At 41.5% G+C, this 23,178-nt stretch overlaps 1 protein-coding gene across 1 annotated transcript; it reads left to right on the plus strand.

The window, feature by feature from the left end:
* Positions 1 to 252: 252 nt before the first annotated feature.
* LOC148338404 (BTB/POZ domain-containing protein KCTD16-like) lies at positions 253 to 17,841 on the plus strand. Its single transcript, XM_088294932.1, has 2 exons — positions 253 to 1,735; positions 16,545 to 17,841. Exons 1-2 carry the CDS (start codon positions 937 to 939, stop codon positions 16,994 to 16,996), a joined length of 1,251 nt encoding a protein of 416 aa, XP_088151058.1. The 5' UTR covers positions 253 to 936; the 3' UTR covers positions 16,997 to 17,841.
* The last annotated feature ends 5,337 nt before the right edge of the window (positions 17,842 to 23,178 follow it).

The raw sequence follows: 23,178 nt of genomic DNA on the forward strand, positions 1-23,178 counted from the left end.
CAATCGGATGGATTTTTCCAATTGAGTTCAATTCGGGCGACAGAGAGAGAGCGTCTGGGTTAACTTCATTTCAAATGGATAATTCAGATGTTTGATGACAGCAACGAGACCGGGCTGCATGTGGTCCCACAGAGCTGTCACTGGTGATGAGCGCAAGTGGCACCCCCACCCCCACCCACACCTACACCGCCACCGCCTCTCTCTCTCTCTGGTTATGAGCGCACATGTAAATATGGGACAGCCCGTAACGGGATTAAAATGTGGAAGGCTGGATGATAAAACTGCATTAGTCGCCATTCCTTCGCGTCGACAGTGCCTGGGAGATTATTTTTTTTATTTCTCTCGAGCCCACACACATGAGGTCTTTCGCCATTCAAATGTCATTTGTCTTTAAGATGATGTAAGACATTATTGGACCCCGCGCTCTCTCTCTCTCTCTCTCTCTCTCTTTCACAGCTTGGCTCAACATGATTTTAAACCGTCTGCTGGCCGCACTCAGCACTTTGGATGGATGTGGGTGCGCACCGGAGTCCCACTTGCGCCCATCACCTCTACGAGCTTCCAGCGTCCAGTCAGAGTGGAATTGTGACTTTTACGCACTTGTCTTTGATCGTGAGAAAACAAGACGCTTTGTAAAAAGGGAATTTCTACTTTATTAATGGTGGTGAGTTACCGAGTGAAGATTATGTTCCTCTGTGGGCATTGCGGTGGATGCGTGTAACACGATGAGTTTATGATGATCGATTGCGATGAAAAGAGGATGCGCACATTTACGCACAGACTCGAAGGATTTAAACTGGGGACACACCTTGGATTGTGATGACTGAGGCTTCGGCTTGTCAGTGCTTTACCAGCATGCATCTGCACCGCGCGCCCTGAACTTGACGCCATCCATCCACTCACATTCCAAGGCAAGATTAAGAGGAGAGGGGGGAAATGAGCGAAAACTGCAAATCCGCCAAAGAGCCCGGCTCGGCACAGAGCCCTCCATCCGATGTCATCGAGCTAAACGTGGGAGGGCAAGTGTACTACACCCGCCACGGCACATTGACCGCCTTCCCAAATTCCCTACTCGGGAAGCTGTTCTCCAACAAGAAGGGCTCCTCCAATGACCTGTCCCGCGACTTTAGAGGACGTTACTTCATCGACAGAGACGGCTTTTTGTTTCGGTACGTATTGGATTACCTGCGGGACAAGCAAGTCGTGCTACCGGACCACTTCCCCGAGAGGGGGAGGTTGAAACGGGAGGCGGAATACTTCCAGCTTCCAGATTTAGTCAAACTTTTGTCGTCTGACGAGTCCAAATTCTTCCCGGACGACTACAGCGATTTGGACGATGCGTCCGTGGGCAGTGAGCATAGATTTTACCCGTCTTACTCTGTAGACAGGAGGTACGGCTACATCACGGTGGCTCTGAAAGGAGCGGCGGGGGGCAAACAAAGCGAGCCCGACTCCAAGAGTAGAAAGTTGCCGAGGATCTTCATCAGCAGCAGGATTGCTTTGGCCAAGGAGGTCTTCGGAGATGCGCTCAACGAGAACAGAGACGCCGACCGACCTCCGGACCGCTACACGTGCAGGTTTTACCTCAAATTCAAGCACCCGGAGAGGGCGTTTGACATGCTGTCAGAGAGCGGCTTTCACATCGTGGCCTGCAACTCCTCCTTGACCGCCTCCTCTGTCGCTCATTACGCGGACGACAGGCAGTGGTCCAATTACGCGCAGTACATCTTCTACCGTGAGTCGAGCGCACACACGCACTCATTGACCACCGCACACATTTTGCTATAACCGCTCATTACACATTTTTTTTTCCTTCAAAGTTTGTATTTTTCATATACGCTCTAAAACAGTTGTGTCAAAAATAACCCAAGAACCATTCCAAAAACGGTTTGGCCAAAAATAACTAATCGGTCAAAAAGAACAGATCCTCTACTTGGATCAAGTTCATTCGACCTTTTTGCACAAAACAACCTAAAAGTAATTGGACCGTTTTGTGCAAAACCACCCCAAAAAATATCACACTCTAAAACAGTTGATTAAAAGAAATAACACAATATTTACTCTATGATAGCTGGGTCAAAAATAACTTAATGTGGGTCAAAAAACGGCCAACGTAGTATTTGAGGCAATTTGACCCAACTTTCTGGAAATGGACGGCCCGAAAATTTGGGTCATTCGTTAAGTTGAATGAAGAACCCACAATTCTAACCATTTTTGGGGGGTTGCTTTGTGGGTTATTCAGTTTGACCCAACGTTTTGGGGGAAATCAATAACCCAATCAATATATCAATAATCCAAAAAGTCGGGTTGTAATTTTTTGACTCAAATAGTTAAAAAAAAAATTATATAATATATATATATATATATATATATTTTTTTTTTGACAACTGTTTTTAGAGCGTATTAGCCTCGCAGTTCTGGGGCTCAAATACACCCTTTGCGTTTGCATGTTCTGCCATGTGCTTGTGCTGGGTTTCCCATATTCTAAAATCATGCAGGTTAGGTCCAAATACTGTCACCGGCTGGCATCTGCACTGACAGCGAAATACAATCAACATCACATGAGAACAAGAGCCATTAATGGACATCACAATCTCGAAAGTCGAATACAATCTGTTCCAGGACACTGGTCCACCAATTTGATTGCACTTGTCGTGTGTAGTGGTGCACACTTTTGCCTTTCATGTAGACAACACAGGTTTGAGTTCGAGCCAATGTCCCAAATCCCCCCCAAGCCCCCAAAATATAACCCCTAACAAGAGAAGAAAGGGATCCCAAGAAACTTGAGTCATCTTTCACAACCAAAAGCTGGATGTTAAGTTAATTTAAAACACTATAGTGTTCATAAATGTAAACGTGAGTGTGAATGCTTGTTCATGAGCGATTGGCAGTTCAGGGTGTCCTCCGCCTATACTGCCCAAAGACAGCTGGGATAGGCTCCAGCACGCCAGCCACCCTCGAGAGGGCAAGCGTTTTGGATAATGGATGGATGGACAATACAAAAATATTTCAAATTTGGTCTTATAGGTCAAGGTTCAAGTTTTCTCTCTCCCAAATTGCAGCCATTGTGATTTGAAAATTGCATTTGACTACATTGCCATGTTGATTTGAATTTGAATTTAATGCTTCAGCACTAGCCAAGCTCCAAAAAAAAAACTGGCCATGCCCCTCAAAGACATAATCTTAACGCAACAACTGTTGATAATTACTCTTAATAAAATGAGTTTATTTCTTGAAATGGACTGTTTTATATTTCATTGTGGTTGATTAATACAGTTCTATTTTTCTTTGTTAAAAAGACATCAGAGGGACTGTTTAGGTGCTGTTGTTTTGATCAGCAGTTCACTCTGAAATGATACAGGGGCGGGTTACGTCACAATCCTGCTGCACATCAACTACATATGTCATGCATAGACATAACAACTTACTTACTGGGCCTGCCAGCCCCTATGAATTATACAGCACCAGTAGGCAGAAGAAAGACAAAAATAAAATCTGCCACTTTCTCTCATATCAGCTTTTTACTTGGAGTTCTTCATCAGCAAAAGCCAGATTTAGCTTCAAATATGGCTTATTTGCAGGGACGAGTAGGGCCATATGGCCAATAAAAAATCACTTTGTTCATTGTTCTGAATGCTTCCCTTTGGAATTCAGGAAGAAAAAAAACCCAGTTGGCGTGTTCAGGTTGGAAGTGCAGAGAAGTGAGTGAGTGAGAGTTCTCTCTAATGTTGTTACTATAGACTACATCTGAAGGATGCAGCCTGAGCTGAACTTCACTACAGCGAGTGAGTCATTCAACATGAAGGAGCAGCTCCAGGTGCAAGTTAACCCCACTTTCTGTACATGGACCGTCCTGGAAAGCTGGGAGGGAGGGATGAGATTTTTTTTCTTTTTTTTTTTTTAGAGTAGCTCGAGGAAAATAATGAATTTCAAGAAGAAAAGAAAGGGACATGGAGAGAGAATTTAAAGACTTGGGCTGGAAGGGAAGAGGAAAGCGAGCAGATGGAGGCCGGAGCGGATGAGCAGGAGGGATGAGGAAGTAAAAGTTGCATGAGGCCTGGCCAAGGGGGAGAGCGAAGCGAAGCAGGAAAAAAAGGGAGAGGGAGCTGGGAGCAAAATCACTGATTCAAGTAAGTATATGACAGAAAAGTTCACGGAGTCTTGGGAGAGTAAAAAGGCAACATCCCATTTTGTTGGTGGTGCACTATGAGAGACAACACACATTGTGATGCGGGATAGGACACTGCGACCTGGTCAGGACAGAGTTGTCATATTTAGAATGCAGCACCGTGCTCAGCATCCACTTTCCAATGCTGTAACCTGATTCCAAATGTGGAACTGCGACTGACCTCCGGCGGGCACTCCCAATTGAAAATTGCACGGACTGTAATACTTAAAGTCCTCGTAAAGTGAACATGAATGTCTCTTGAATTTGACACACCACAGAGAAGAGTGTTGTTAGAAACCCTGCCAACTTGAAGGATTAAAAAAGTATATTAAATGAGGATTCTAAATTGTGAAAAATGCGCACACTCATGGGGGACAATGAGGCACTCTAAAGCGCATACACTGCAATTCTTCTGGAGGTAATTCTGCACCTAGGATGTTAACCAATAGTGTGCTATACAAAATGCAGCATTGACAGTGCAATGATAATGCAACATTCTAAAAGCATTCAGATAAGCATCAAAATCATAGTAATAACATTTGTGGTCAAAATAAGCGCCTTGTCATCATTATGTTGTTAAGAATTTTCCTGAAAGTAAGGAATTCATTTAGTTCCATAATTTTTCCACTGAGGGCGTAGTGGCAACACTATTATATATTTGACAAGATTCTTTACCTTGGTCAGGATATTGGAGCGTCTCTCTGTGCGTGAACGTTGCCTTCATTTTGACACTTTGACAACTGGCCGGTTGGCCAAACATCTCATCACGGACATGCATTTATCACCTGATGGCTGTTCAGATATTGATTGGTCTGGCAGGGTGTCCTTCAAATGCACATGGAAGCAAAACAGAGTGAAGAATATGGACGCAAAACAATTAACATGACATCCTGAAGTCCACTTCATGCAGCTCTACATGGCCAAATGAGAAAAGCCGAGAGGTTTGTGAAACGTAATACTCACATAAGTGGAACGACGGCCTTGTCTTCCAGATTGAGGAAGGGAGCGACAGTTCCATGGACATAGATAATGTCGACATGAACTTTTCATATGAACACTTTTCCATCAAGGGCACTTGGCTTTTCACACCATCTCATTTACATGTTACATTTTGAAGAATGGGCATATTCTTTGTCTGGCAACTGACAAATGACCCTCTTTTACAATTAGCTGGCCTGGCCAGAACGGGATTCGGGAACGACAATTTTTATGAATAATGCCGGAGGGTACAGAGATAGTGGCCGGAGGGCGGGGCACTGACCGGCAAAAAAGGGCCAAGTGTCCAGCTCTGCTATTGGAGTACCCGAAAGGAAGATACATTTTCAGAGTGTAAGCATAGCTGGCGTGCTAATTGCACATTACTTTTACGCCATATAAAAGGTACGAGGCATTCAAGTTCTTATGTAATGGGCAGGGGCGTGCAAAGGGGTGGGGTTGCCTGAGGGGGTGGGGGGTGGGAATCATCTGCATCCAGACCACCGCCACCTTTGGCGATTATTTATGAAGGAGCATCAACTATTCAAACCATTCTATCATGGGAAGATGCCGGCGGTTGTATATCAACAGTAAATGGCGCATTTTTTGCATCGCGGTGCCGTGTTATAGACATGTCCTTGCCCCCAAAATCGTGAAAACTCCAATGATGTTACCTTCAAACTTGATGTAATTAGATACAAATCTTTGAATTTACTTACTCTGTCATCAAGCGGATTTTTCAAAAGAGGGCACAAAACAATAGTCTTCTCATTACGTACCTCGCACGTAAGTCAGTGTTTCCCTGGTACAGCTTGGCGTTTGGGTTTACCCCGAGTGAAAAGGGCAAATCAATAGTGTAAACTCCACAAGACTCCTTTCTCGAAATCATTAAGGACATCCTTTGCGCCGTTTTCTGCACGCTGCTTTGTCTCGATTCAAGCCGTTATCAGTTCATGCCATCACAGCAAATTAGTACAGTATTGTGCAATCTGTGCCATTAGTCAAGGGACCAGTTTAGATGCTCAACTCCCATTTCTTTTATATACAGGACATAGTCCCCCGCTGACTAAATTAAATGATTCCATCAGCAGATTCTGTCCTGGGGAGATCAAGGCATTTATCAAAAAAAGATTTTTTTGAAGCTGATAGTGATAAAATCCACATTCGAGCAAGTGCAATCTGCACATCCTTTCAAACATTTATTTGTCCCCGTAGGGTGATTTTAAATAAACTGTTCAGCAAATGTGTGACAAGTAGTTAGCAGCAGTCACTGCAAACTTGACACTGCAAACCAGTGTAGGATCGATTCTCTCTCACTGACTGGAGGTGTGACTGTGTGGTTGTTTCTGTGCCCTGCGACTGACTGCCGACCATTCCGTGAGTCTGCCATTTGCACGCAGTCAGCTGGGACCGGCTCCAAGTGACCTGTGACCCTGAACAGGATAAGTGGTAGAAAAATGGATGGCTGAATGGATAGAAAGCAGTGGGCTAGATTTCTCCACTTAAATTTATAAAATTGTATAGCAATATATATTAGAAATTAGACACACACACACACACACACAGTGTTTCAGGTGCTTGGTAAATGCAAGCGGAGTGATACTGGGTATGCTGTAGTTCACCGAAAGTCTGATAAGCATTAAAGAAGGAATTAGGCATACGTGCAGTGTAATGCCTGTGAAGTCAAATAAAGATCCTCTGGTAGCAGCATCTTGACAGCATCCAGAGGGATTGCGGGAAGGGTTATTTATCACCAAAGAAGTAGGTCATCCCGCACAATCAGTACATAGGCAGTGGTGATATTATTCCCGTTAGGACGAACAATTCCAAACTCCCAGCTGGCATTTGAGGACAGTCTTATTACCACTAATTATCTCTGGGGAAAGTGAAGGGTGTTGGCTGATTAAAAAGCAATCTGGGAGCCCAAAATATTTCCCTGTCTCAAGCCATCCACTGGAGACACAGTTTGAAAAGATGAAGGGTAACCTATTTTATGGGCTGCTTAATCAAGTCACACATTACCGGCCAGAAAAAAAGGAAGACCGTGAACCCCTGCATATTCGGCTTTTGCTTTTTACGAATTCACCTATTCAGGTTTTTTCCCCTGTGGAATCTGTTCTTACCTATCTGTGTTTTTTTTCTGCTCTTGGTTTTTCCCTATTTCCTGGTGGGAGGTGTCAGTAAATAGAAATTATGATACCAGAGGTTCCACTTCACAAGAGCTTGTGAGATTGTTTGACGTATGAATGTCATGGCACGTAGTCATTAGCCACAAGGTGGCACAGAAAGAGGAGGGAAGCAGAGGCGGGAGTAAGTCACACATGTGCAAGTCGTAAGTATGTAAGTCAAGTCGTAACCTTCAAGTCTCAAACAAGTCCCAATAATACTGTAGAAAAAAAAAAATCAAACAAGTCACATTAAGTTGCCACCTAATTTCAAGCAAGTGGGGTCAAGTTATTACTTGGTCAAGTAATAAAGTCTTAATTACAACAAATATTGGAGTGATAATAAAATATTTTTTCACTGATCATCTCACAAAAAGTATATTCGCTCAAAATATTAAATGAACATTTAAATCTCTAAAAATGAAATGGGCAATTTAAGAGTGTGAAATGATTGCATGCACTGAAATGATTATTTTTTTGGTAACGTTTGGATGAATGTCGCACTGTGAATGTGAGCAGTGTGTATAATTATCAAATTTAAAAAGTACATGTGTTGTTTTTAGCACTGATGTGTTTGTCAAATCTGTTAGTGTGTGAAAAAGGGGAAATGTGTGGCATAAACCTTGTAGGATGTCACTTTATGATGTTCAGGGAAGCTGATGCGTATTAGTTTACATCAAATATGACAAGAAAAGTACTCAAAGTACTATGCATAGATGGCTAAACTTAAGTGATGACCACTTTTTAATTTTACACTCTCCAGGGTGTCTAATCTTTCACTTTATTGTCCTCTCAATTAAAGGCATTACGTTTAATTAATATTTGACCAGCTATTGGTGAGCTAAACTTTTGAGCTAACCAAGCTAGCTTAGCTTCACAATTCACACAGCTAGCTTACCTGCGTCTGACTGATGAAATTAAACAACGTAGATATTGTGTCTCTTATATTCAAGTTTCAAACCTTGCATGTTTTATTTTCTTTTTCCCGTTTTCAACAAAATGATAATCGTTCAAGTAAATGTATTAATCATGGTGACGCTTACTCAACGCGTCAGCCTCAGCTATATAGCCGAGGCACACGGATTGGAAAAAAATAATCATAAAAATAATAAAAAGGGCTCACCTTACTAACAAATATATTTTCAAATGTAAATTGAATGACTTGTCAAGTCATGGAGTTCAAGTTGAAGTCAAGTCGAGTCTTTCAGAAGTTTTTTCCAAGCAGGTCGCAAGTCATAAAATTTTAGCGACTTAATTCGACTCAACTCCAAGTCGTGTGAATCGAGTCCCCCACCTCTGGGGGAAAGTAATCCATTGTCAGGCTGTAATGCAGGCAGAGATTGGGGCCAGCCTGTTTGGAGTCAGAATGGATTGGCGATGCCTCCGACAGATGGATGGTGCCAGCCATGAATAACTCATCCACTTCTGATGGAGCACTTGTGCGCAGAAATGGTCTGATGTAAGTCACGGCTGTGTGCCGCTGCCATTTTGCACTACATCACTTCAAGTAGATGTGCCACCTCACCTTGGCAGAAAATGGGAGCTTAGGTTGGAAATGTGCAGACTCAACGGGAAAACATACTTATTTGGATCAATCATTGGAAGCTGATCATTTGTATTTCAGAGCAATATGCATCACTTGGCTCATCCCTTTTCATTCAGATCTGACCACGAACTTTAAGACTCACTTTTAGAAGGTCGGAATGAATAAACACGAATCAAGCATTCAGCATTGATTATTGAAACATGATTGAGTTGTTGAAATTAAACATTTACATTATGCCGAAGTCACATTTGTCAATTTTGTATAAATGCGTCGTTTGAAGTTTACACTTGAGGTATGTGGTTGTGCATGTGATATGGTTTTCAGAGCAGTACTACTTTGAAGTGGTGGAAAACTGATTTTCTATTTTTTTTTTTTTTTATGTACAAATGTAACTAAAAGTGTAGATTGGTAACTTATAATTATGCTTATTCACAAATACAGTTCATCATGAACAATTGAGACAAGAATTGACCTGGACAGAATTAGCACTTAGCACTTTGGAGTATTTTCTAAGCTCCCCAGTGTAGCCCCTGGACACCCAGGTCAATTAGACTTGTTTCACATTTTTTTTTAAAACATTGTTTGAAGGGACTATGCGTGTGTCGTTGCTGTCTGACATTCAACTCCTTAATGCTCCCTCCTGGGAGGCCTTCCAGGACAGTTTGGATGGTATAACGTGGACAGGAGAGTTTTCATGTGAACAGGGAAGGAAGAGACTTGTTACTGCATAATGTCTCTCCGTGACACTATGGAGCTTTTGAAGTCATTACATGTTGTCAAAGTAGCCAGGTGTTCTGTCTTAAAATGAATAAACACATAGATTTTTGACATCTTAATTCATCCACACATGAGGAAAAATTGGCATCTTTTCTTACTGCTCTTGAAGTGTGTAGTGTACTTCAGCTAACCAACACAGCACAGAGCACACATAGGCTACTGCATATTTGCACTGACAATCTCGGGTATCCTTTCCAAAACCACGTATGTCAGAGGAACAAGACTGATCTGTAAGAGGCATAGAAAATCTAGACAGGCGGAAAATAAAAATTTAAATAAAGAGTCGCATTACAAGAAGATGCGAGGGTGACTGTTAGCTTACCTGGTAACTACTATGCAGTTGGAAACACGGAAATATTTAACAAATACTCAACACAACCAGCTTTTTTACAGTTTGCCGTAAAATTGACACAAATTATATTTAAATCAGCCATCAATCTTAATAACTTACGTACAACAACACTATAGATGGGCTAACGGAAATGATCACATTTGTTCCAAAATTATAAACCTTTAAACAATTGCAACTTTTAACGCACATGGAGCAACAACACATAGAAGCAGGGCATGCAACAATTCTTTCAGACATGGATTCTCTCTGCACTGTTGCGGAGTTCTCTGTATGTATGCTATACTGAATAAAAACTATAAAACATTATTATAAAAAATATACAATATAGTCGGGTTTCACTATATAACTTCTTGGTTTCAGCCTGTCTGCATTGTTGGTTCATCTATTTGGCAGCGGCAGCCACCTTCATTTTGAAGGAGGATGGCGTACTTGTCAGAAGCAATCAGCTGAAGAAGACGTCAGTTTCTCATAAAAAAGAATTAAAAAAAGAATTTGGGGTCAGGCCATAAAGTCGTGAGAGACGTTTGCAGATTATAGGTTAAGTATTTTAAAGCCTAGTGGGGCTCCCACGTGTAACCGTGGAATACTCCCCAGTCCTCACTATTTGTCACTGCCTTGAGTTTCAGCGCCATTGGCTGGTTGAGTGTAAGCACTTTTATATTGACACATTCAAATATATGCAAATATGACATGACGCTCCGTGCGCTGACGATCAGTTAATCTGCCGCAGAGATGCTTGTGCAGCAAATAGGACCGTCGTGGTCAAACAGATTTCTTTCCTGCTATAGCAAGACAAGCTTTTTTTCCTCCCCGCTGCTGCAAGGGCACACTGACCTAATTCGTAAGCTAACAAGCATGTAAACTACACTCCTCCTGAGGCTGCGCAAGCTAGGCTAAAATATATTTGCGTGGCTATGAGAGGACAGATTTATTTCAACAAATTAAAAATGACCAAAATTGTTTTGAAATCATAGCTGTTGATGTAACACTCACGAGATGTCGTAGGTACCAATAAATGGGGCCCGACTTCCAATCAAGTCAGCAAAGGCCCGAATGTTGCATGTCGCAATAACATTTTTCTGTCCAGGCGACCTGTTAAATATTTTCAATCGCAAATCCTTATGTGTGTGGTCAACCACTGGTTCCATGACTGTGACGTTAAATAGAACGATAGTCAATTTGATAGCCACTTGAAGTTTGCGCTAATGAGGAGTAGAACTGCAAGATTTTGTTGTGAGCCAAAATTGGAGGTTCAGTTATCCTCAATTCAAACAACATTTTGCATTGATATCTGCTTAAGGCGAAAAAGAAGATGCTTAAATGTCGACATGAAGGTGATAACTCTCCATTAACTCATCCTCAATTTTCAGTTAACATCTAACTCAGGTGTGGGCAAACTACGGCCTGGGGGCCACATGCGGCCCGTTAGACGTTTTAATCCGGCCCGCCGAACATGAAAAAAATTAAATGAATAAACCTTGTTCATGTTTTATTTTCTAAATACTGTGGTGTGTCAAAGACATATATTTTGTTGTAATGCTTTTGTCCACTTTCATTTAAAATTAAATGTATTTATTTTCCAAGATGAGGTGAGGTTACCAAAACACTCCATCCATCTGCTCCTGGGCCGGCCCCTCTGTCAAATTTTAGAACCAATTGTGGCCCACCCCTGATCTAACTTAACTTCAGTCTTGGTACCATACATAGTTTGAGGGAGAAGACTTGCAAATGTCTTGTTGGTCGTTTGCTACAGTGTGAAAGTCATGTTGTTGAGTCACACTGACCGTAAAAATCAAATGTTCTTTAAGAAAGACAGATTCTTTTAGAGTTTGCATCCAGTTTTTAATTATTTAAGATGTTAAAAATCACAATGCATATACCTCTCTGTCAAACTGTTTTTAAATATAAATATATTCCAGCTTGAGTAATAGTGGAAAAGTACGTTTACAAAAATACAAAAGTTGCAATAATATTCCAAGCCAAGTCCTAATGGCACGAAACGATAACGATGCCTATTAAGAAGCATAATTTTGTTGAATTCAGCGCAACCATTCTCAATGGATATTAATGCCATCCCTAATCGCATTCCTCCCTTTGTAAAAAAAAATACTGTTAATCAAGAAGATGCGGAATGCTGTATTTGTCCCTTGAGGCTACAAGTTGCACACATTAGAGGGCAGAAATGCTCACTTGCACAAACATGGTGAGAAAATGCAGTCCAGCTCATTGGAAAGTTATTCGACGGTTAAATCAAGTGAAAAAGGAACAAACAAGTCCAAAAAGCACTGCATGACAATTCGTGGGGGTTCAGTGCCTCGCCTGAGGGCACCTGCAATTCCTATTTTCCTATTTTAGTCCATAACTTCCAGTATATAGTCTTCTATTAAATCCCTTCTTTAGGAACGTTCCTTCGTTTGGATTATGCACTAAAAAAAGGATTAAAAAAAAGACATGTATGGCTAATCTTTTGATGTTCACTGGACTGAGCCCTCGTAAAGTCTCACGACATATGTCGTCGTGCATGACAGCAGTTCAAACGGTGATGTGCAGTTTTCGTTTTGTATGACTTAGGAGACATATCTTTCAAAGGCGCAGAACAGAATCTTCTTGCGTTTAACCTTTCAGCCCAATCCCCAGAACTGCTTTCCCAATGACGGAAGTGTGCAGGAAGTGTGTTCATTTAGAGGCAAGCAAACAAGCCCAGTGACATTTGCATTTGTCGGAGCCCCCTGCCTTCAGTCCACGTCATGTCCTACTTCTTCTGCCATTTAGGACCATTTACCAGCGAAAAAGCGTCATTTTAATGAGCATCCAAGCCGGTGAATTTACGTAAAATGAGACCCCCTCCTGTCAGGGCAAGTTTTCCTGCTCTCATTAAGGACGGAATTTAGCTTAGCAGTGTTGAGAAATGCGGAAGCAGAGTCTGTTCTGTACACCAGCTCCTGTCTCTTAATGTGGCTGTAACAGGATCGCTTAAGAGAGGTTGTATGGATCTGAGAACAAAGACAGCAATCAATAGCTTCCCTGAAAAGATTCCAGAGGATGCACGCCCACTTGCTTCAACATACCCACATGTATGACTCGACTGCATCCTGGTATCGGTCTTTAATGACTTGTCTCCTCGTCTCTTAGCGACTTCTAAACTGAACTCCATCATGTTTAAGGAGACAATGAACTCTTTATGATGTGTACTTTTTGTAGATGTCTGTTTGTTGGTAAATGTAGGTGAAATAAACAACAATAATCAATTGCAGCGGATATGATGTAATACTACCGTGAGTATACCTGTGTCGGAAAAGTTCCAGGACTGATGTCACAAAAGACACATTTTAAACCTAAAGTACGCTTGAGTACAATGACAATAAAGGGATTTCTAATCTAAATCTAATCTACGAGTTTTTCCCCTTATTGTGGGCCAGACGACTAGCCAGCGCATCAAAAAAGAGATCATGCTGCGTTTGCTTCGTTCAGTTGCCCGAGAAGAGGATTTTGAAGACATGGACGTGATGACAAAGGAACATGTGGGTAATTGTGGAAGAATATTTCCAGGAGAGTTACTTTGAAAGGGAAAACTTGAAGGCTGGAATTTGTATTTCCATCATCATTTTCTGACGCACGATGTACCTTAAAATGGTTTTAAACTTGAACTGAACAGGCATCACATATACTGTATAGTACGTGACTGAAATAAAGTCCAGCTGATTTCAAGTCATACAATTCTTTCCACTACATGGCCTGAAATTGCACACAGCTATTATTGGGAGTTGGCGTGTTGCCTTAATGGGTTGCCCCCCTCCGGTCTCCATCCATTTAGAAGCAATACTCACAACTCCGCCCCCTCCTCTGGATCCTGGTCACTAAAACGCCTGCATCCATTTGTGGAGTGCTACTCGTCTGCTGGACTCAGCTCGATTCATTTTTTGCGGGGGGGAAATTGGCGAGCTGATTGGCCTCTTTACTTATAGATTAGCCATTAAAAAGCTGTTAGTGACTCTCTCGCTGTCATCTCAATACAATCATTGCGTCTACGATAAGGTCATTATTACAGTGAGCGCAGAGGGGTTAACTTGAACTCTGTTCACAAGGAGATAATGGACAAATTACCGTTCCCTGTGTGATATCATAGCAACTGAGGACATATCATCACATTGGGACTAGGCCATTAAGGGGTGTTTCGGGTTGCGTGTATGATTCTATCTCTCATAAGCGGATGTTGATGGTGCAACTGTATTTTCTTATCTCCAAATGCATTGAAAAGTGAGATCTGTTTTTCAAAAATAGAGACACAATGGTAACAAGGCAGTAAAAAAAAATGTATTTCCTCTGTGTAATTGACAATTGTGGGAGGATGTGTTGAAGGAAGAAAAAGTTGAGAGTTATGAAGATGAAATTTATGCCCCGTTATTGTCTCATGGTACACTCCCACACATTACATTAACTGAAAAAAGTCAAATAAGTGGAACGGTGCTCAGTAAGGCACAGAGCTTCAATATGACCAAACAGTAACGGGAGTTAACGGTACAGCAGTTGGTGTAATCCTGCATGTAACAAAAATCGACCAGATGATTTTTCATTCCTGTCCAGAACCCAGCCTGACTACATTGGAATAAAGCATACATGTATATGCTCATGATAAAAAAAAACTTAAAAAACAACAAGAACAACACAAAATACATGAATAGATAAATAACTTGAAGCCTGTGCCAGCTGATTCAGGGCGAAAGGTTGATTACACCTGAACTGCTTGCCATTCAATCACTGGTTGATTATGGAAAGTGGGAATCGATCCCCTTGCCTGGCCACGCAGGTGTGCCTTGTGAGGACTGAAAATGATGAACATTGTGAGAGTTCATACGGGACCTGGGAAATAGTATTTTTCAGCATTGAAGTGGTGTTGGTGAAGTGATATTTTTTTTGTACACAGGTCTTCAAATCTTTGGCGGCCCCCTTGGGTGCACGAGTGTGAACCATAAGATGATGCACTAAACCACACTCGATTTTTTTTTTTGTACCCCACTCTTGTAGATAGCAGTAATGCACTCTAAAAAACTGTTTACTGTACACAACTACAGTATCGTATTGAAATGAACAGAGTGCTCACTGCCGGATTGCTGATTGCACCAAGGACAGGTACTATGTTGCTCACGGTTGAAAAAGGCTCACTACTGGATGAAATGAGTCGTATAGGATTTTCCAGGTCTTCGGGTTAGAGGTTGCATATAAATGAGTCACCTCAGGTGTCGTTTTGTGATAGAGTTGAAGCATTTTTTTTCTAATGCTGCACCCACACAAACAACCACAACAATCTCCGAATGAGAAGGCTTGAAGGAGGCACATTATGCATTTTGTTTCACAATAAAAAATAATTCTTGGGTGTCTTATTACAAGGTCCCTGATGTTATTTAGTCAAAATACAGAAAGAATTAAAAAAAAATACAGCACACCTAATATCACAAATATTAATATTTGTTATTTTCTTGCTGTATTTGGCAACAAATCCAGCGACATCTGTGGCATTATCGGAGACTTCTAGAGACTCAGAAGACCCTATTTCTTTAGACAGGCATCTTGTGCATGGCATAAAAACTAGTGCATCTTCATTTTAATGTCTGAGCTAGTCTGGTGTACCGTGTTTGAGACCGCCTTGGACCTTGCGGGTCATTCTGGCAGAAGCCGCACCTGACAGAAAGTATTTTTCAGTCGAAAGAGTTTGAAGTATTTCTAATATGGTGAGAGATAGTACACTGTGCTCGGTGTAAAAATTGGCCCGTCTTCATTTTAGTCTAGTTCAGCATGTTTGTGAGTTGGTAGACCACGCTATGCTTCGATAAACATTTCGGCATCTTCTGTAGCACGCCCCGGAGCATCTGGCAATTTGGTAATCAAAAGTAGACTATATTTTAGACTACCTAAAAGCAGGTCTAAGTTGTGGCACATATGGTGGAGAGCAACTGGATTTGATCAAGACGCTGGCAGAAAGACTGATATCCGCAGACGTGCATGGTGCATGGAATCATATTTAATTCATAAATATGACAACAACATGGGACAATCACTCTGAATGAATCATCGGGGGGGGGCGTTGTTTGCTGATTAATAAAATCCTAAAATAAACGCCAATCGATGGTGTATTTTTATGTACCTGTACTCGCAGCACCAACACTATAACAACACTTTAATATGGTCATTGTGGTAACTCTTAAACATGCAACAGACACCACAGGACATATATAAAGTGCATCAATGATACAGCAACACAAAAACTTTGATTTTTCCCATGATTGTTTTTGTTTTGATTGATTTATTTAATTTTTAATTTTATTTCCCTCCCTCCTCCAATGCATTTGCACGGGCTGACCGGGCCAGTCCCAATCCCTGTGAATGGTGTCAGTCCACAGCATTTGAAAGAAAAGGTGTGTTTGCTTGAGTGGAGTGTGTGTGTGTTGGTGGTGGGCTGGTGGGTGAGGGGAGTTTGGGGGTCTTGCACACGGTTCCATACAAGCTAGAACCACATCTGCGAACAAGTGAACATAAATGTGTTTATGTGTGTGTTTGATGTAGGTGGGCCCTCACGGTGGTCGTCCTCACACTGCGACTGCTGCTGCAAGAGCCACAAAAGTGAGCGCGAGGGAGAAAGCGGCACTTCATTCAACGAGCTTTCCACTTCCTGTTCCGAGACCCAGTCGGAGGCCAGCTCCCCTCAAGGGACCGTCATCCGCGGACCTGTGACTCGACGCCCCAACATCCAGTCCCTGGACCGCCCCATGCACAAAGGCCCCGCCCACATGATGCAGCAGGCAGAGATGCGGCGTAAGACTGACATGCTACGGGGAAGGACCTTCGGAGTCCGCGAGCGAGAGGCTGCCAAGAGGAAAGCCAACAAGGAGAAGATGACACCTGAGCAGGAGCTGGAGAAATGCATCCAGGACTTCCGTCGCATTAGGATTCCCGATCGCTTTCCGGAAAGGAAGTACATGTGGCAATCGGAGCTCTTGAGAAAATACCGGCTCTGAGGGTGGAGTGGAGAAGAGCATCATGTCACCAGGTTATAGTGAGCACCCACAATGACGCAATGTACTATTAAAAATTACTACGACCAACAAAAAGAGGAGCTTGGAATTAAAAAAAAAAAAAATTGCATTCAGGCTTATAATTGCCCCACGATGTTGTGCATCCGACTACTCGTACACAAGCACACAACTCTGATCTGAAGGCGAAACAGAGCCCTCCCTGTAGACATTTTAGTGTCTTTGTCGACCTCTTGAGAGAGTCCCATTGGAAACTGTGCCTCACAAGCACAGTTCATAGTGAGCACTATTTTTAGCGAGATTCTGCAGGGGTGCACAAAGTAAGTACGTACAAGGCAGTGTGAATCATTGATTTGTAAAGTGTACCACCGTGTATGATAAGCACACGTGTAAATCAGGTTACTCCTGTTGGGGGGGGGGCTCACATCACGAACCTCTCTCCACGTCTGAGGCGGTCTGAAGCAACAAAGCAACCTCAGGGGCAACATCTTGTCAAGCTACCACATTATCGTCGTGATCTCGTTCGTCCCTTTTTCACTTGCAGATGGTGCTTCGAGTTCACGATGCTCCACGGATAACACAAACCTGTAGTAGGCTTTGACAACGGCACTGCATGTCATTTCACTTTTATCATAATTATGCAATATCACAAAAGATGGTGCGGTGGGATGGAGAAAGCACTGCCCGGTTCTGTCTGCCGTTGTAAAACATTTTGTCTCATGTCATTGTGTGCTTGATTGATGATGATGCTGTGTATGTAACGCAAGTGGCTGTTGGACTAATCTTGGATTGTAAGTGTGAATAAAAGCAAATAAAGGGTAACAATTGAATGGGTTGATGGTGAACCTTCTTGGTGCAGGCATTAAATAAATCATTGAGATTTACTGTGGGGGAGAAAAAAGTAGGTTTGCATAAAAATCACTCCAGTAGCTGATTTTATATAAACAGTCTTCAAGCAACCTGGCGTATACTAATGATTGCGTTTTTTTTCACCTCAATATTGTGATTGCAATTTATTACGTGATTAATTTTTCATGCCATCCCATGCATTTTTTAACAAACACAAGCAATATATTAATATGTAAAACAATAAGAAAAGAACAGAATTTGTTATACGTAAATTTATATAAATAAGGAGGCACTAGTTAGCACGACGGCCTCACAATACGGAGGTCGTGGGTTCGATTCCGCTCCAGCCTTCCTGTGTGGAGTTTGCATGTTCTCCCCTTTCCTGCGTGGGTTTTCTCCGGGTACTCCTCCCACATTCCAAAAACATGCATGGTAGGCTGATTGGACACTCTTAATTGCTCCTATAGGTGTGATTGTGAGCGCGGATGGTTATTTGCCCTTATGTGCTCTGCGATTGGCTGGCAACTAGGCCAGGGGTGTATCCCGCCTACGGCCCGAAGACAGCTGGGATGGGCTCCAGCACCCCTGCGACCCTCGTTAGGAGAAGCGGCTCAGATAATGGGTGGATGGTATATATAAAAAGGTCTTATTGGTTTGGCGTAAGATAAAGCTAAAGGCAAAATAACAGTGAACTGATATGAAAGACAGTTTTTTCATCGATCAATTAGAGTTGATGACTTACTAAACACTTTGGGCTCTCTTTTCATGCTCAATTTACACCTAGCGCAAAATGCAGCCAAACTGTGTCCATTTTCTTTTGGCATTTTCGGAGACAGCCGCAGTTAGACAATGGGCATTTGCACCATTATTGGACTGAACACAACCAATTTGATTCCGTGCCAAGAGAAGTGGTTCCCCCGATTCCCTTTAAATTCAGCGCAGGTGAGGCATGAGGTCAGCATGTGCAAAGTACTTTTTTAAGGAACTGTAAAAAGATCTCCGTTTCTGCGCTCATTACAACAACTTCCAGAGTTCTCCCAAACAAGTCTGACGTAAACATAAATCAAGTCATTCATTAGTTGAATTACAACAATACATTTTCAGCCCTTCCCTGAATTATCCATAACATGAATGGCTGTTTGTATATACAAAGGCAAGCGCTAGATAGAATTCAGCAGACTTATATTCAAAAGTCCACAATCAAAACTCCATTGGGAAAAACCAAAATAACAAAAATTTGTGTGGAACTAGATTAAATAAAAATACAAAAAAAGTAAACCCATTATTAAGATTTACTATTTTTATTCATTAGCCAAGCCAAAATGTTAGATACATCGCTCAGGTTGATGAAGTGCAGTTTTACAACACTACAATAATGAACATACTCCATTGTAAATGAATACCTCTCACAATGACGATAAAATATACCACTTGGGTGGTCTCTACCCACTAGATACCATTAGATTATTGCCTAATGAAATGTCAGCAGACTTTGTAACGATCCATCATGTTTTGAATCCTATTTTTAGCAAAGTCTTCTGCAGTTACTTTTTTTCCTCGTGGCATCCACAACGAGCGTGGCCTGGGGATCATACTGCATGCTGGGTAGCCTTAAAACAGCCTGTGTGATGATAGATGAAGCAGTACTTCTCTCTTGGGACAGACAGTGTCCTCAATGACTATGAAAAATGCTGGAAGGGCTGCATTAGGCAGAAACATGACAATATGCACATTTAGAGAAAGACAATTGTGCTGCCACGACCCTTTTGTTCACAGAGTTGAATGTCTTGATCAAAACAGGCGGAGGAATTAAATAATAAAAAAAAGTACTTCCAATATAAAATAAATATAGCAGAATTAATTTATAATCTTAATTGAGACCAAGTAACTTAAAAAAATTCTAATATTACATTTGCAGTAATATGGACGGAATTATTCTCACCCACACTTCAGCAGAACTCATTACATGAAATAGTCGACAGCAATAAATGATCATAACTTCCATAACATGGACAAAAGTAATGAATAATAAAACAATCAATCAATCATGCCCCTTTCTCACTGCTTAGCGACGATTGAAGCTTTTCCTTTGCCAACCTACCAGCAACCATGCGATGTAACCTACTGAAAAAAAAGGCATTAATCAACACATAGATGTTTGCTTATTGTATTGTAATGCTTTGCTGCTGTACAAATGTCCACGTTTTGTTTATTTAGTGCTTGCAAATTCTTCTGTAATGAGATTTGTCGTTGAAAAACCACAGTATTTAGATAATAAAACATTTACAAGGTTCATTCATTTAATTGGTTTTTCAAATTCGGCGGGCCGGATTAAAACGTTTAACAGGCCGCTTGTGGCCCCCGGGCCGTAGTTTGCTCACGCCTGGTTTAGCGACGACCACAAAGTACTGTGTGCAGTGGACATGCAGTGAAAATAATATTGAGACATTTTGGACGGTTCTATTTTTGGCGTGGTTTGATGTGTTTGGCCTGGAAGAACTTGAGATTCCTGACCTTAACCTCTAATAAATGGGAGTTTGTGAATCAGGCCCTCACTCAATTCTAACCTCGGTGATTGCCCGAGTATCAAAGTAAAATCTGTTCCAGGGAACTTTGCCTAGCAGAACACGATTATTAAAATTGGTCAAGGACATCGTCTTTTGCAGCATGTCTATACAGTGTTCTTTCATTTTTAATGCAATATTGTGACAGACGGCAATCGCTATATGCAAATCATGTTTCATGTAAAAATCTAGCAAAAAGTCTGGAAATTAGGCAATACTTGTAGTCAACAAATGCAAAAACAAGTGATCTCAAAGCACAAATTCAACTTTTAGTTTTTAAATATTTGAAAGATTTGAAATATCATAAATATAGATATCTCAAAAACTAGATTCAATTAAAAAAAAACTGAAATCAATGAAATATCTCTAATTTCCGGTGTGTCTTTTGAATAATTTGATTAGATAACTATTACTCCCGATGATGTAGATGGCCCAATTGTCTGCTGTTACATTGCATTTTTTTTCAATGTGGCATTGATAGTTTCTATAATCAAGACAGGATTGTGCTGTCATTAAGAGGTTGATTAAGTCGAGTAAATCCCCACAGAAGGCGCAGAAGCACGACCCACCACTGATCAAAAGTATCCGCTTCCAAAGCCATTTGGAGAGTCTATCAAAACCTAATCTGCTTTCGATGGCATTTTCCTTTTACTAAGCAAGGGTGCCATCGCTGTGAAATCCTAATAGGCTATTAAAAAAAATAAAAAAATAAAAATCCATGACTTTGTGCATATTCGTCAAGGTGTGACCTGGCCGGGCCTGCTTGACCTTGCAGGCCTATCCCACACAAGCACCTGAGTGTGGCCGTTGCCACGGCGCTTTCTCAACCGATCGATAGGCTCGGATCCTGGCCCTCGCCTCTCAAGCTTAACAGTGGGTCGATAACCAGCATCCTCTTCTTGGATGCAAAGTTACATTAAATCTTCGATCAAAAAAACATCAGCGCCGCTGAAAGCCGGCTGCAATTATCCAGCAGGGCTGCCAGCAGACTTTGCACTTCCCACAACGTCTCCCTTTACTACAAGACATCTCTGACAGCATGATTACAGTCTTTGTAATAGGAAATTACAGTAAAGGCTGTGGGGAATCAAACATGTGAGAATTAGCCCGCTTTTCAGAAATAGGCGACCAGACAAGATGGTTGTTCACACACTTACAAGAATAATGATGTAAAACCATGCAAATGGGATTGTATTTGTTTTACAGCAAATGAAGAGATTAAAGTATATAATGAGAACATTCTCTGTGTCTTGGTGGTTGTGTTGAGGACTTGCACATCAATGCTCAGAATCATTTCAGAGCTGGGCAACTGCAACAGAAATATGAAATATTCAACTTATCGCTTTCATGTGGAAAAAACATCCGAGCTCCAAGACGAGGTGCTTGCAGCATGGTCTCCATAAATATCCCATTTCCCCCCCCCCTGCACACTCATCTAAATTTAGATGAGTGACATATCAGAGTTGAATAAGCACAAGGGAAACCAATGGAAATGTGGCTGACTAATGACAAGACCTATGGTCTTCCACCTCAGGCTCACAGCTTAGTGGTTTGCACATTTTATAATCATGATAGCAAGATAGCAGAAGCTCAGGGTTGACTCGAAAGCGGGGTACACACGTACCAATTTTGAACATCTGGAGCAATTTTTAAAATGAGACAGACCCCAGATAAATTCACTTAATTGGTGAGAAAATTATTCATTTACTACAAATAAGCTATTTTTGTTTATATATGTATTGACATTGTGACAGGCAGAGCCCTCAAATGGACTTTCACTGAATCTCAAACGGTACGATTAACCTGTGTGTCCACCAATCAGCACAACAATTCCTGCTAAACGAAATTTGTGTGCGAATAGCGGCTACGTCTGTGTATATTTCAGTAGAAATACTTTCTGACGTTGTTTGATGGTGTGCTGTGACATTTTTCTGTTGTAAAATATGTCCTCCAGCGCTATAAAGGTTGGAAAACACTATCGGGATAAAATATAAATCAAACGACCTGCAAAGTGATAATAAATATCTTGTAAATTTCACTCAGCGCAGAAAACAACGTTATTAACAACCCTGCCAAATCTGAATGATCGCCAAGTACGTGGATAAAATGAGGCTTCAGAATTGCTAAAATCATGCTGTGGGCAAGTCCATGCCATGCTTAAATGTCAACTGTCAATCATATATCACTTCTACGACCTGGAAAAATGGATGTTACTTGCATCTTGCCTACACACAACTACCAGAAAAAAAGACGCGCTTAAAATATGGAATATATCGACCATGTCATCTTGGGCTCTTTACGTGGTGCAACAACGAGGCACTCTAAAAGCGCTGGTCCACAGACGGGCTGTCAAGTTGAACTTGATGTTTTTCTACCTTGCTCTTCCGGTTTTTCTTCATTTTGTGTTGGCACTTGCAGCCAACAATGAGATGCTTTAAAGCCAGCGGAGTACTGAAGGGAAGCTGAATTTTCGGGGTGTAGCCATGGCAAGCAAGCGAACTGCATTTCGGAATTACTTTTGAGAACCACTGATGTGGAAGAAGGTGGTCAAGTTCTTATTAGGGCCTGACTGATTTTTTGAGGCACATTCCGATTGTTGGTGGAATACAAGTCTGATAACTGATTAAACGGGCGATTCATTTTCCAAAATATATAATAAATAAAATAACTTTTCTTTTTTGGTCTATTGAAGTTTGCAACAATAAAGATATGGATTACAGTCCAAACATTGGATTGTCCAATCAACCTACCAAG

The sequence above is a fragment of the Idiotropiscis lumnitzeri genome, chromosome 4, assembly GCF_059441095.1.
Source record: "Idiotropiscis lumnitzeri isolate Australia: NSW breed Sydney's pygmy pipehorse chromosome 4, RoL_Ilum_1.0, whole genome shotgun sequence".
NCBI classification, from domain to species: Eukaryota; Metazoa; Chordata; class Actinopteri; order Syngnathiformes; family Syngnathidae; genus Idiotropiscis; species Idiotropiscis lumnitzeri.

Coding starts and splice junctions, on each gene's coding strand:
- LOC148338404 (XM_088294932.1), top strand. CDS start 937: ATGAGCGAAAACTGCAAATCCGCCAAAGAGCCCGGCTCGGCACAGAGC. Junction 1,736..16,544: donor CGCGCAGTACATCTTCTACC/GTGAGTCGAGCG, acceptor TGTTTGATGTAG/GTGGGCCCTCACGGTGGTCG.